The following is a 15,084-nucleotide window of genomic DNA, read 5'->3' as shown; positions in this document are numbered from 1 at the left end:
ATAGTTATTGAGATTCTTAAGGACCAATCTGACAAAGGGAAGTGGAATTCAACATTTCAATGAGGGCAATGGGGCGGGGGAGAGGGAAGGATGTTGCAGCCAAATCATGGTTAAAATAAATCTCATCCAACAATGGTACAGAATAGATTGAATACAAAGTTACTTAGTAAAAAAAAAATTATTTAGTAAAAAAATCCATTAATTAAGAACATAATAACTCATTCTCATTACTGTGTCCTAGCTAAGTGCTTTTTTCTCGAGTTCCTATTCTGTCACTTCTCTTGTCTCACACCTGGGTTCAAGCTTCGCCATCAAGCTGTTCACAATTATTGTCACAGTTTGATGCTGCCGGAAATTTCATTCGCTGTCTGCGCTGACTGGCAAGGGGGCAGGCAGGTTCCCACCACCTAACTGATGCAACACGTGGGCCCTCGCCAGTTCCCACCGAGGATCATTTTTGAAAATATAATGATTTTTGCTGATTTGTGTTCATTTAAGTTTTTCATATATACACTCTTTTCTTCCATTTGATTTATTTTGGAGGGAGAGAGAACGAGCATGCAAGGGGGGAAAGTGGCAGAGGGGGGAGAGAGAGAGAGAGAGAGAGAGAGAGAGAGAGAGAGAGACCAAAGCAGGTTCCGTGCTCCGTGCACAGCCTGACGCGGGACTCCATCCCACAACCCTGGGATCACAACCTGAGCCGAAACCAAGAGTCAGACACACTCAACCAACTGAGCCACCCAGGCGCCCCTTCATAAATACACTCTTCAAAAAATCATATGAACAAATTAATTCCAAGATGACTGAATAATCAAGAGCTGGCTGTACCTTTGGCTCTGTTTTTTTGTTTTGTTTTGTTTTGTTTTTTTTTTGACTGAAACTGCCGGAATTTAACATTTCAAAACACCAGGTGAGCACAGAAAATGAGGAGTGCCAGCCAACTAAAGGCAGGCCCTGGCTCAATACGAAAGAAAAACCTGAGTCCTAATCCCAGCACTAGCCCCCACCCTCTGGGACCTGTGGTGGCCACCCAACCTGTCTTTCCCATCTGTGTGGACGGAACACAGTGGGAATTAATCACACACCTCTGCTCCTGGCATTGGAAATGAGGACAAAGTGACACAGTGTCCCTCAGTAAACGACCCCACTTAAGAATACGTCGTCCCCAGAGCCTGGGCTCAGACTCCCTGCCTCTGTGTCCTACCTGCCCTCCACCCGTCAGCCGGCCTGAGCTGGACTGGCTGTGAGGTGGGGGAGGGGTCACCGGCCCCCGGTGTGCTGTGACAAAGCGCACACCCACAGTGCCAGGAGTGCCAGGAAAGTGGGTGCATGCAAAGCTTCTGGTGATGTCTCTGCTCATGCAGGGTCTGGACAGGATGTGTGACCGTTGTACGGATGACGGCAAGGGAGAAGGGAAAGGGGCTGGACCTAGGGATGCGGGCGCCCGCCAGGGCCAGACAGGGCCTGGGAAGAGGCTGAGCAGCCGGGTCCAAACTGGGCCTGTGGGTGGGAGACGCTTGGGCTGATAGCAGAAACGGAGATGAGCAAAGCCAACAACCCCTCCTGGGAATTTCGTAAAGACATCATCCCGAGGGTGGCGTGCAGCCTGTGTGAGCCACGAGGCGTCTGGGCCACCCAGGTCCAGGGCGACAAGCCTCTGGTCTGCCTGAGGGAGCGGAGAAAAACCCTAAGTTCTGATTCTCACTCTGCCGCCAGACTGCTATCTGGCTTGGGCCTTCAGTCCCCCTGTCTGTAAAATGGGACCACAGGGCCCTGATCTCCCCTGAGCCCCTCCCCGGCCTGACTTGGTCCATTTTCCAGAGAAGTTATGCAGTGCTGGTCTGCCTCAGAGTGGCTCCCTGAGGTCCCGGGGAGCGTGTGGCCCGGGGAACATACCTGTGGTGTAGACGGTCACAGGGTCGCTCCTTGCACTGGGGCCCCCCACGCTGAGGGCTCGCACGTAGATGGTATAGCGCTGCCTGGGCTGCAGCTGCACCAAGGCCTCGCGGGTCGGGATGCCCACGACCGACCTGGGCAAAGAAACGGAGCCACAGTCATGAGGGGAGGGGCCGGGCAGCCAGGCCCCGGCACCGGGCCTCCCAGAGCTGGGATTTTAAACTCACCCTCGCACCCCCAGCCTCTCACCCACAGCGGCACGGCCAGTGGGTTTCCTCCCGCAGGTCCACTTTCCTCGTTCCCTCGTTACTCCTCGTGTCCGTGGCCCTCCGGCCTCGGGGCTCCCCACCCTGGTGTCCCCGGCACCCGGCACCATGCTCGGCGTCTGTCTCCCGCTCTGCCCCCAGCTGTCTGACAGTTGAGAACCTCTCCGAGGGCAGCGGCTGAGTACCTCCTGCCTCAGCCCAGCGCTGAGCCCGCAGCAGGTACCTCGGCCTGTGTTTATGAACAGACATCTCTAGAAGAGCTGGAAGGGCAGCGCAGAAGCCCACTGGGAACCTAACTTATTGAAATTCTACCGCACACGAGTACAAGCCTGTAATTGCCACTGTCTGTTCCTGCAACTGCTAAAGCCCTTTCAGTCCAGGGGAAAGGAGAAGCTTTTGGGGTGATGCCCGTTTACGGATGCAACACCCCCATTACACAAGCCTGAGTGTCCAGGTGATCCCGAAGGCTGCAGCTCCAGGCCAGAGGGGCGCTTTTCACGCATCCGTCCAATGAATATTAACCAAGCCCCTTAGGTTCCAGACACTGGAGAGGGGGGCTCTGGGGAGAACTGAATGTAGTCTCTGCCCTCATAGACCTCATGGTCCAGATGGGTAGAGAGGCACCCCGCAGAGTGGATGATGCCGGAGACGTGAGTTTGGAGCTGAGCTCTCAAGAATGACTTGCAAGTAACCGGATGAAGCAGGGACAGGAGTCTCCTACACAGAAGCAGCCCGGGGCAGGAAGGAACACGGGAAGCAGGAGGAACTAAACCCGACCGGTGTGGCTGCAGCCAGACAGGGAGGGGAAGCCGGTGTGGCATGAGCTAGAGAAGCCGGAGAGGGGTACGGTCTGGGAAGGAATTTTCTCCTCTTCAAGATGATTAGATCTGGAGAGCAGGTGCTACCCCACGTCACTGACCAGCCTCCCGGTGACCCCCATCATTATGGTCCCAGGTGTCAGGCGCTCCTGAAGCATCAGCACAAAGCGCAAAGGAAATTTGGATCATCAGGTGGCCAGAACCACTGGACTCCCCTGCCCCACTCCTGAGTGTCGTGGGAGTAAATAACCAAGGTCGGCCCTCATGTGGCCGTGGACACGTGGATTCTACCTGGAACAGAGGGTGCGTGGGATAGACGGCCAGGCTCCAAGCCCAGCCCTGAGCACAGAAGAATCTGTCGTCCCTGACAGGTGACGCCAAGCCCACCTCCTCCATTTCTCCAGAGCCAGGCGGGCGCCCTCTGTGCTCCGCCTCTGGGCAGCCCCTGGACGTGGGGGCTGCTCCCGGACTGCCTGGGTCTTGCCTCGCTCCCGCCCCGGGGCCACGCCGCTGACCCACTGTCCTCAGAGCTCAGTCCTTCCTACCCATCCGGGTCTCATTTGAAAAGTTCACTCCATCCACGGAGGTCCCTACTTCCACCCCAGCCTCCTTCTTACATTTCTTTCTCCTTCAGAGCCCCTTGCATTTTATGTATTTGTTTGTCTTCTTGTTTTCTATTTGCCCCTGCTTGACGGTCAGCTCCGTAGGGAAGGGAATTTGCCTGCCTAGTCGCCCAGAGCCCGGGCCCAGGTCCAGGCCCACAACACTTGTTGAACGAATGAGCGGTAAACCTTCGCTGGACTAGAAAAGCAAACCTGAGGTTTAAACCATTTACTCACGCCTCACGCACCTTCAGTGACCGTGTTCAAGAAACTTCTCATGAAAACCAAGCACCCGAAATTAAGGTTCCAAACGCTGACCTTCTCTCCAGACCCCGTGCATTTCCTGCGCTGTGTCACTGTGTCAGGTGTCATGCCACCCCCGCCCCATGACTATGACTTACTCAGTTACTCCCGAGGCTTCGGGACTTTCCGCCTGGGTCAGCTCCACTGTGTACGAGTCCACGGGATTCAGGTTCCCAGACTCCCAGCAGATCAGTGCAGCCTCTTCGCAGCTCCGTATCTCTTTGCTTTTTATAACGGGAGGGGAGGGGGCTAGGTGTGGGACAAAGGGGGGAAGGAATGACCATTCTGCTCCTATCCAGCCAGTTTGTCCAGAGCACGGCCAACCCAGCACGACCACTGTCTGCCCACAGAAGACATTCGATGCCGTAAAAAGGAAACCAGGTGCAAGAGACTGAGTATTTGCATCCCCCCCCCCCGCCAGAATTCGTGTGTTGAAGCCTGTGCCCCAAAGTGGCGGAAGGTGGGGTCTTTGGGAGATGAAGAGGAGGGCGTCTCTCGTCAAAGAGAACCCAAAGAGCCCTGGGCCTCTTTCTGTTGTGTGAGGACAGAGCCGAAACCAAGCCAGATGTCTACGGACCCAGAAGGCTTCACATCAGGCGCTGAATATGCTGGCAGCTTAAAAGGAGGCCCCTTTCAGCTTCCAGAACGGTGAGAATTAAATTTCTGTCATTGATAAGCCACTGGGTCTATGGTGTTCTGTCATGGCCGCCCACATGGACTAAGACGCCGGGAACGCCTTTCAGACGTTCCTGGAGCAGAAGGCGGCTGAAAGGTTAAATGACGCTACGATCGTGAGCAGTCATTTGGGGCATTTTGAGACCAACTCTGAGCAAACGTCCCTTCCATCCTAGGAACACTGGTTTGGTGTACTAACAGAGAAAAACGGACAGCTACTCCTGCCCTTCCACATGAAATCAAGTGTCCTGCCACACCTCGAAAGCCGTGACTCCTGTGGCCCCCGTTACCTGTCATGTACATTGCACGCTCACTGGCGGGGCTGCGGCCGGCCCTGTTCTGAGCTGTGACCCAAAATTCATACTGGGTGTTTGGCACAAGATTTCTCACTGAGCAATATGTTTCTTTGACAGTCATTGTAAACTCTGAAAAACAAACAAACAAAAAGACAAGAATTCAACCCTAAAAATAGGCCAAGTGGCTCCGAGTTAGTTGTGTCGAATCTCCCTGTAGTAGATCACAACATTGGCCATAAATTCCTCCCATCCCTGTATGCGTCCTCTGCAGTATGGCTTACTACTCCTTCAAGAGGTTCATTTTTCCCGTCATTGATGGGCTGAGCCATGTGACTTGCTTCAGCCAATGAGACAGCAGCAAACATGATGCCCGCAGAGGCCTGGGAAATGCTAGTGCACAGGGGCTTGTCTTCTTGCTGCTGGGAACACCTTCCACTTTCATGTGAACAAGCCCGAGCCAGGGTCCTGGACAATGAGACCCAGTAGACAGAGGCCCCAGCCTTCCCTGCCGTATCCCCACATCTGTAAGTGAGGCCATCCCACACCATCCAGCTCTTTGTAGCCAAGCTGGTCCAGACCAGAAGAATGTCCAGACAACTCACAGAATTATAAGAAATAAGAAATGTTTGTCATTTTAAGCCAATAAGTCACGTATATGTGTGCAGAGTAGGGCAGGATAGGGTGTTGTTACCCAGAAACACCTAACTGATACACCTCTAAACCTCCTCAGACTCTTGAAAGGCAGTGATAACTCACTAACCCACCCTCTGATATCAGTTCCTTTATCACAAAGGGGTCCATTTAAAAGATCTTCATAGAGGGGCACCTGGGTGGCTCAGTTGGTTAGTCCAACTCTTGATTTTGGCTCCGGTCATGATCTCACAGTTCGTGAGTTCAAGCCCCAGGTCGGGCTCTGTACTAACAATTTGGAACCTGCTTCAGAATCTCTCTCTCCTTCTCTCCCTCTGCCCCTCCCCTGCTCATATTCTGCCTCTCAAAATAAATAAACATTAAAAAAAATCTTCATAGAGTGTCATGACACAGCCCAAACGCAATGGCTTCTTCTGTGTGTCTGCAGAGAGTGCCAACAGGGCTGATTCATGACACGGACTGTGGTTAATCAGACCTGGCCTCTTGGACCCTGACCAACCTTTTACTTATTTTTTTATTTTCATAATTTTTTTTTTAATTTTGAGAGAGAGAAAGAGGGCACACAAGCAGGGAAGGGGGGTAGAGGGAGAGAGAGAATCCCAGGCAGGCTCCACGCTCAGTGCAGAGTCTGACACAGGTCTCGATCCCACAACCCTGGGATCATGACCTGAGCTGAAACCAGGAGTCGGACACTCAACCGACTGAGCCACCCGGGCACCCCCTCGACCTCCCTTTTACAATCTTCCTCCTTCCCCGTGGTGCCCCCTTTAGTCTTTGTTCAGATAACCCTCATCATCTGCTCACCTTGTTACAACCTCCCTCAGCATCACTTAAACTTACTCTGACTTTTCTCAAGCATTTCCCTTCCTTCTTGGTCCCTGCACAGAAAATCTGCCCTTACCTTCAGCACACAGACCCTCCCCCTGCCCAGGCTGGTGCAGCAGTGAGCTCTGTGCAGGGAGCATGCAGACCTGCTTCCTGTCCTGCTCTGCCATCCATCACCCGCTGTGTCCCCATGGACAGCTCATTTCTCTCCGGGTCTCAGTCTCCTTCTGCATGAAGTGGAAATCCCCAAGGCCCTCTCTTCCCAAGAGGTGAATGGCTTAATTATCATGTGGGGAGGGGGGAGGCAGCTGCCCCCAGCCCTGGCCCCACACTAGCCAGCTCCATTTCTCTGGGAAGGGGATGGGCCCAGAGCTGCCCATGCTGGAGGCTCGGGGACATTCCCAGGAGCTTGCTCGACTTGAGCATGTGGGTCTGATCAGCTGTAGCCCTTTCAGGCTGCAGAGGCCCCATCACCCCTCACAGCGGTCTGCAGGTTAACCCTCCAATTTCTCCTGACACGAGGTTGCTCCGAGAAGGCCCAGCCTGCCCTCACGTGCCCAGCCCACGAGTATCCAGACAGCTCAGCCAGGCCTCCTCAAGGAGGGGCGTCCCCACCCTTCCTGCACACAGTGCCGCCAGGGACTCATCCCATGGACAACTCTGGCCTGAGGGCTATATCTACACTCCAGGCACCTTAGCCTGGCCTTGTGGCCCTCCCCAATGAGGCCCCATCTTGCCTCTCTGCCGTGCTCACTTGCCGGCATCCCATGTTCCAGGTAGTTCCCAGATCATGACATCTCCAAGGAGCTGAATATGTAGATTCATCCCACCTCTGCCCTCCCGATTACTGGGAAAGCAATCGGAACTGCTCCCTGGCCTCTGAGGGCCCTTAGCCGTTCCAGAGCGTGCGTGTGATCTTGGCAGAGTCTCACCTGCTTGGTCCTTCCCAGGCGAGCCGTCCTGCACCGGCCGGTAGGACAGCAGATAGCTCTCCACCGTGTCGTCAGAGTACAAACTCCAGCACACGCGGACAGAGGAGCCCGTGGCCGAGTTGGGGGCCTGTGGGTTTATCACTGGAGCAGAAGGAGCTGGAACGAGGAGAAGGGAGAAAACCAAAACCGAGTGAGGAGCCTCCAGGAGAGGTGTGGGATGCAGCGGCCCCTGTTGTAGGACTCCTTGTCCCCCGAGGCATCCGTGGGCTTTGCCCAGACTGGACAAGGTCAGGAAGGCCACACCTCCTAATGGCCAGCCTGCAGGTGACAACCAGCATGTCCATTCCTGCTTTGACAAACCCACGCAAGCTGGGGGAGGAGGGGTCAGTGATAGGGACTCGGGCTGGGGGGCGTGTGCAAGACCTGCCCTAGGCATGGGTCCTCTGACCCCTTCCACGCCTTCCGGAGAGACGAGGCAGCCGGGACCACAGCAGTGCCGCCCACAGGCCCCGGGGGGAACAAAGGAGAGCAGAAGCTTCACGGGGAAAGCTCACTCTGCTTTCCCTGGTGGAACCGTCCACCAGCCATGTCTTCATTATAAGGGGAGAAGACTGGGTTGGGCCAAATGTGCTCCCGAGAACCATCTTGAGAATCCACCTACTGAGTTAATTCTTTTTTTTTTTTTTTTACGTTTTTTAATGTTTATTTATTTTCGAGAGAGAGAGAGTGAGACAGAGTGTGAGTGGAGGAAGGGCAGACACACACACACACACACACACACACACACACACACACACAGAATCCAAAGCAGGCTCCAGGCTCTGAGCTGTCCGCGCAGAGCCCAATGCAGGACTCAAACTCACGAACTGTGAGATCATGACCTGAGCCAAAGTCTGAAAGTCTGAGGCTTAACTGACTGAGCCACCCAGGCACCCCGAGTTAATTCCTTTATTCTCTGTAGGTTAATACTTCAGCCTCCCCAGACTCACACACAACCGAGAAACCCTCCTTGTCTCTCCTCTACGGACTCTTCTCCCGCGGCAGCGCCTGCCTGCAACCCAGACTTTACGGAACAACCTTGGCTTCCGATTTTGACATTGCTCCGTCCAGGTAAGAAAGAGCACAACTAAACTTGAAGGTGTTTCCTGGCTGCAGCTCAGCCTTTCCTCTCTGGCCAGGACCTGGAAGGTCCTAACGGGACAAAGGAGAGGAGGAAGAGAAAGAACCTAACGACGAAATCCAGGATGTACAGAGGGTGCCCGTCTATACCCTCAAGGGACAGCCCTGTAGCAAGAAGGGTGGGAGCTGCGGTGAGAAGAGGGGTGGCCCTGGGCTTGGCAGCCCACCGGGAGGCTCCAGGTGATGGTCTGCACAAGACCTGGACCTGGGGTGGGGGGGGCGGTGAAGAGACGTGTAAGCATCTCTCAAGCACCGACTTGGGTGATCATGCCTTTCCTTCCAAATACCTGGGCCTGGTTATCTGGGCAGCACCACCCCTTAGAAGGGGAAGGATCATCCAATGGACATCGAAGTTCAGTGAGATCACTCTGTGAATCATGAGTCTAAGAGTGGCCTCCAAGGTTTCTAATTGAGGACATCCATTACAGTGTGGTTTCTAGTGGTGAAAAACCTAGAAACATCCCAGCAGCCAGTCCAGTTGAGAATCAAGTAAACAAACTAAGGTATATACCCATTAAAATGATGTTACAGAAGGATTTACAGTACAAGAAATATTAAGCAAAATTTTGATTAAAAAGCAGGTTACAAAACAGAATAAATTCCCTATTTCAAAAAAATCTGTATAAAAATCTGTATCTAAAATGATACGTACAACATTTTTACAATGTAGTTGGGTGTTGATGAGGAAATGGTGAGCAGTCAACAAAAAAAAAGCTGAATTCCAGTATTATTCTTAGAAATAAGTAATCACAGTAGGGGCACCTGGGTGGCTCAGTCAGTTGAACATTGGGCTCTTGATTTCAGCTCAGGTCATGAGCTCACAGTTTGTGAGTTTGAGCCCAGCATCAGGCTCTGCACTGACAGTGTGGGGCCTCCTTGGGATTCTTTCTCTCCTCTCTCTGCTCCTCCCCTGCTTGAGCATGCTCTCTCTCTCTCTCTCTCTCTCTCTCTCTCTCTCTCTCTCTCTCAAAATAAATATATAAACTTAAAAAATTAATACATTTTTAAAAAAATAAGTAATCACAAGAATATTTTTCAAGTTTATTAGTTTATTTTGAGAGAGAGAGAGTGAGCAGGGCAGGGGCAGAGAGAGAGGGAGAGAGGGAATCCCAAGCAGGCTCCGCACTGTCAGCACAGAGCCCAACACGGGGCTTGAACTCATGAACCACAAGATCACGCATGACCTGACCTGAAACCAAGTGACCTGGATGCTTAACTGACTGAGCCACTGAGGCGCCTCCACAATAATATTTTAAGAGCTACCTGTACCACGTGACGTGCTCTACATGCATTGCCTCGTGCAAGTCCCACCATATCCCCATGAGGCATTATGTGGACAAGGAAACCAAGACTCAGAGAAGTTAGGTAAGTTGTCCAGAGTCACACAGCTAGGAAGTGGAAGGGCTGGGATTCTTACCAGCTCCATGGGATCCCAAAGCTCATCTCTTAGCCACTGTGCTAAGTAAATAAGTACTCGGGCTACTTGCCAGGAGTAACTCAGCCAGGAGAACAGGGGTTTATGAATCTGGGCAGGCTATGAATAAAAAATATTTCAAGGTTGCCCAGCGCCAGATGTTGGCTCCCTGGAAAGTGAGGGTGGGCACCTCCCCCCCGGTGGGAGGGGTCTCCACCTCTGTGCTCACCATTGCAAGCTATGAAGACATGAGATTAGAGCAAAAAAAAGAAAAGAAAAGAAAAGAAAAGAAAAGAAAAGAAAAAAAGAAAAAAAAAGAAAAGAAAAGAAAAAAGAAAAGAAAAGAAAAAGCCTGTTTCTAAATATTTATGGGTTTTTTTTTAGCCATCAAAATTTCTAACTCAAAGCTCAGGGACCTGGAACTTTCTATGAAGTATGCACACAGGCGAAATATGCACCTGGGATGGTGTTAATGGAGCCCATTAGCTGCTCCACATCAGAGAAGTCCAAGGTCTGGTCTTCAAAGTCAGGCTGCGCAGAGATTTCCACGTCTGTTTCCGTATTCAAGAATTTTCCCAGTCTGTTGGTATAAAAAGCCATGCTCACAAGAACGAAGGGACATGCCCCTTAGGGTGTGTGTCTACAGTGCTGGGTCACCGGTAATAAATGCGAAGGGCCTCTTTGCTGAAGTTTTATTTCTTTGACATGCTGCTGGCTGCTGGCTGCCACCTGCTTTGGTGACTGACCCAGGGGGTCCCCAGTGGGGATGGAGGAATTGGTTTGTGCCTTAGAGGGGAGGGGGAGGGGTGGGCCATTTGGGGGGCAAGTGCCTAACAGCTCCAGATCTCCACCCTCTGGAAGACCTCTCCGGTGCTGACCTGGAAGCTGCCATCCCCCCGCCGCCCCAGACCCCGACACGCACACACTCTGGGGTTTCTTCTCCGTGGGGCCGAGCGTACTCAACCCGCTGACGGTAGACTGGGGCTATGAGTTTTCTTGCACCTGCTTCCTGGCAGTCATAGGGTTTATAGGTGGCAGGGGCGGACTCTGAAACCAGGTCTGTCTTTTGCTTCTTACCCCTTATGTCATCAAGCTTCAATGTTCATGTGGCTTTACAGACACTGTCTCGTTTAATTCCCATAAAACTATCCCTGTCTGTAGATAAGGAAGGTGAGTCCTAGACTGGTTGGACTTGCCCAGGGTCATGGGGGTAACGGGATTTGAACTCCTGTCTGACTCTACAACGTGTGTGCTTTCTGCAGTACACAGTCTGGGTCCTGGCACAGCTCGGGGATGGGGGAGGCACCGGACCCTGGTTCCTCCTGGTGAAAGGAGGGGCTCTCGGGGTGACCTGGCCACAGGCTTGCTGGCTGGGCCGTCTGAGATTTGGTACTAGCGGGTCCTAGTGACCATCATCCCCCCGAAGCCAGTGCTGTTGGGTCGCAGGGGCAGACATGAAAACTGTAACCGGGAGCATCTTCCCAAGGGGAGCTGAGTCTATCTGTATCTAGAGGAGCAAGAGACGGGAAAGAAGATGTGCGTCAGAACGAAAGCATTACCTGTCAGCCATAGCCACGGCATCCTAAAAAGGAGGAGGGGAAGGAGAAAATACTCAGTTGACTTTGAAAATAAATTTATTTTTCAAACTATATAGTGATATAAGCACATTTTAAAACTTGGAAATTAGGGGGAAAAAAAGTAACAGCCATATCCCCCACTAACAAAACCACTCTCAGGCTGCCTGTGGGTCTCTTCCGGACGACTGCGTCCCCCCAGGGACGTTATGGAAGCACCCCCGCGTCACAAATGGTCTTTCGGCCCACCAGTTCGAAAGACTGCAGAACCGTTCACGGAATGGAAGTTCCATCGTTTACTTAACCATTCCTCTGTTGAGGGACATTTTGGTTGTTTCTAATTTTTCATCATCACAAATAACAGTGAGAAGAACATTCTCACACGTATCACTTTCTCCACATTCGGGGTTATGTCTCTGGGATACAGCGACGTTGTGGGACCAGTGGTTCAGAAGGTCTGAGTATTGAAGGCTCTAATGGTGTCTGCACACTTGCTTTCCAGCTTGTCACGGGTCCCTTGCCCCAAGCACGGCAGGAAGGAAGCGCTGTTGGGCTTTGAGGGACCACTATGGGCGGGGTCAGTGTGGAAGCCATATTTGGCAACGGGGCAGCTCCAGAGGCTGAAGGCCCCTCCCTCACATCCTGGACACCACAACCGCGCCATATTCCTGTGGGACATGGTGAAGAAAGAGGACCTCAGCTCTGACTGAGATCGAAATTCCCACATCCCAGCAGCATGGGGCCTTGAGGTCAGATTTAATTGGATTTCAAGAAAATTAAGAAATGAATTTTTTTTTTTTTTTTTGCATGTTTGACTTTACAAAGATTTAAAATTGGTGCCCTGGTAACTGGAGAGTTGGAGGTGCCTTTTTAGCCTGGATTGCCTCCTCCTCAGAGCTCTGAGAGGCCATCTGAGGTGACCAGAAAACTCTCAGAGCGCTGATGTTGCTCAGCTCCCTGGCGAGGGGACAGGTCTCTGGGACAGAGGAACGAAGGCTGGTGTTGTCTGAGTAATGGTGGAGGGAAGGCGTCAGCCGTGCGTGAGTCTGCTCGGCCACTCATGGCGGAGCGCACAGAGACACGGGTGACCACCTCATCCAGGAACAAAATGGATGTTCGTGAACATCCAGGAACCAAATGGATGCTGACCCACAGAGGTCAACTGCAACACCTCCAGACAGAGAGGGGACAATCTAACCTACCCCCGCCATACTGTCACTTCGGTTCATGATCTCATTTCACCTCATGACTGACTGACCTTTATGAAGTCGACTTTCTCTTCGTGACACATCTCCTCTATGGTTTCCATGAGTTCCTTACAGGTATCCAGGTTTTCCCCACAGCTGACCAGTTGTCCATACAAGGCTTCCAACTTCGCTTTCTTTTTCTCTCCGAGAGCTTGTATTTTTTCTTCATATTTTTGAGCAAGTGTTTCCAAAATCTCATTGAAATGTGACTCAAAATTTTGTTCCTGTCTTCCAAAGTTCTCCTGCAAGACGGTTGACCTCAGCCGTTATTTTAGCGAACGTGGTGTGTCGACTACAGAGTCATTTGAGGCATGAAAATATACCTACCCAGAGATGTTTTAGTCACCCCACCCTTTTCTTATCATCGCTTGCCAGGATGCTGGGGTGGGTACAGCGGGAGCTGGGACCAGGAGTCTATGGCTAGAGCCCCTGGGATAATCTTTTTTTTTTTTAATTTTTTTTTCAACATTTATTTATTTTTTGGGGGGACAGAGAGAGACAGAGCATGAACGGGGGAGGGGCAGAGAGAGAGGGAGACACAGAATCGGAAACAGGCTCCAGGCTCTGAGCCATCAGCCCAGAGCCTGACGTGGGGCTCGAACTCACGGACCGCGAGATCGTGACCTGGCTGAAGTCGGACGCTTAACCGACTGCGCCACCCAGGCGCCCCAATCTTTTTTTTTTTTTAAAGTGGGCTTCACGCTCAGCCATGGAGCCCAACGCAGAGCCCAACAGAGTTGTGAGCTTTGAACTCACAACCCTGAGATCAAGACCTGAGCTGAGATCAAGAGTCAGACGCTTAACCAACTGAGCCACCCAGGCACCCGAGCCCCTGGGATAACCTTAACGAGAAGCACTGCCTTCACTCCTGGCAGCACTTTGCAATCCTCCCTCCCCTCCCCCGCCCCGTCCCCAGCCCCACGCCACCTCCGTCGTGGCCACCTCCCAGGAAGATGGTCAGAGATGAGTCAACCTGCCACCGTATCCCTGGACTGCAGACATCCACGGAGATGTCTGTCCTGGGCAAGCCCTACCTAGCCTTCCCTCCTGAGCCCCCAGCATCTCACGACACTCACCTCCACCTCCTGATGCCTGCATCCTACAAACGCCAGGATCACACAGATCCTCACATCAACTAAGAGAAAGGTGAAGGGGGAAGGGGAGGGGGGAGGGGAGTGGGGGCCGTGGCCAGATGGTCCCGCCCAATAGATGAGAAAACGTAGGGAGGCAGAGGGAGCCATGCGACGGTACTTAATCCAGGGGCACAGGGGATGAGCAATGTTAATTAAATCCTGTCGACTACTGGTCCTCTTAGATTCGAAGCCTGGGAAAGCTTCGTGGGTTGTGACTGATGTCACCCTCGCCAGGTAATGGAGACATTTCCAAAGCAGAGGCTCTCTCGATGACTCAGGGAGTATTTGCTGAACATCTACATGTCCAAGACTTGCTCAGAATGGCAGCAGAGAAGGAAAGCAGTGCGGGACTCCCCAGTGCTGGTGTAAAAGGGAAAAGTCAGAGTCCTCACCGAGGGTGAGGGTACTTTGACCTGAGATGAGTGGGCAGAGTGTAAAGAGTTTTGTCCGGGTGGCTGTACCTCTGTCCCTCGTTCCGTCCCTGTGCCCTGCAGACGGGATTAGGGATAGTCCTCCCTCTTAAGACTGGGGATGAAGAAATTCCAGCTTCCTGGGACAGGGGCCTGGGGCTTAGCTAATTCATACGAGGTGTTCCTGGAGATACAGTCCGAGGCTGTATTAATAGAGGTAGAGCACCCACAGGCAGAGAAGGCAGGTGCAGAGTCCTGGTCCTTAGCCTCATCCGGACGGGGAGGCTGAGTGCAGGCATCACAGCAGTGTACGACATGCTACTCGGTACACCCAGGGGACTGTGACGGGTTGGGTGACAGGCACAGAAGCGTATTAATCTTACGAGAAACATAACAGCTGGGGAAAATAATCAGGAAGGGCGGGTGTCTTGCAACGCCTCGTCAAGGCTGGGCCATGCGGGAGCCCCACCCTCGCAGCAGGACTGAGGATAGAAAGACAGAGGAGACCCTGCCTCCCCAGGAGAGCTCCCGGTTCAGCAGGGGATGAGGACAGGTAGTTTCCACCAGGTAGATGCCCAAGGTCCCCTAGGAGGGCAGGGGAAAGGGCGAGAAGCGAGCAGTTCTCTAACCCACACCAGTCACAGCTGCTGACCCAGCCGTGGCGGAAGCCACGTGTGTCTGAGGGCCTCACGGCGCCTGCTCTTACCTCCACGGTGATGAAAACCTCCTCCAAGTGATTTGCAAAATTCTCCATCTCGATAATCTGCTTTTCCAGTTTGAACATGTTTTTGTGAATTTCGTCCTAGCAAACAGAGGATCCCAAGGAGACATTAATGCTCTTTGCTCTCTTCCGTAGGAGGCGC

General features: G+C 52.6%; 1 protein-coding gene across 2 annotated transcripts in view; it reads right to left on the bottom strand.

The window, feature by feature from the left end:
- The window catches only part of FSD2 (fibronectin type III and SPRY domain containing 2), a 40,060-nt gene that overhangs the window by 8,329 nt on the left and 16,647 nt on the right, over positions 1-15,084 (bottom strand). For both annotated transcript variants that reach the window (XM_023254877.2, XM_019831817.3), the window contains exons 3-10: positions 14,928-15,023; positions 12,690-12,920; positions 11,417-11,439; positions 10,316-10,437; positions 7,265-7,420; positions 4,851-4,985; positions 3,984-4,134; positions 1,897-2,030 (exon numbers count right to left, since the gene is read on the bottom strand). In XM_023254877.2, coding sequence (XP_023110645.1) covers positions 1,897-2,030; positions 3,984-4,134; positions 4,851-4,985; positions 7,265-7,420; positions 10,316-10,437; positions 11,417-11,439; positions 12,690-12,920; positions 14,928-15,023 — 1,048 coding nt within the window. The remainder of the gene's footprint in view (positions 1-1,896; positions 2,031-3,983; positions 4,135-4,850; positions 4,986-7,264; positions 7,421-10,315; positions 10,438-11,416; positions 11,440-12,689; positions 12,921-14,927; positions 15,024-15,084) is intronic.

This window comes from Felis catus, chromosome B3, assembly GCF_018350175.1.
Source record: "Felis catus isolate Fca126 chromosome B3, F.catus_Fca126_mat1.0, whole genome shotgun sequence".
Taxonomy (NCBI): domain Eukaryota; kingdom Metazoa; phylum Chordata; class Mammalia; order Carnivora; family Felidae; genus Felis; species Felis catus.
The sequence above is the reverse complement of the archived record's forward strand: the minus strand, read 5'-3'. Positions and strand labels throughout refer to the sequence as shown.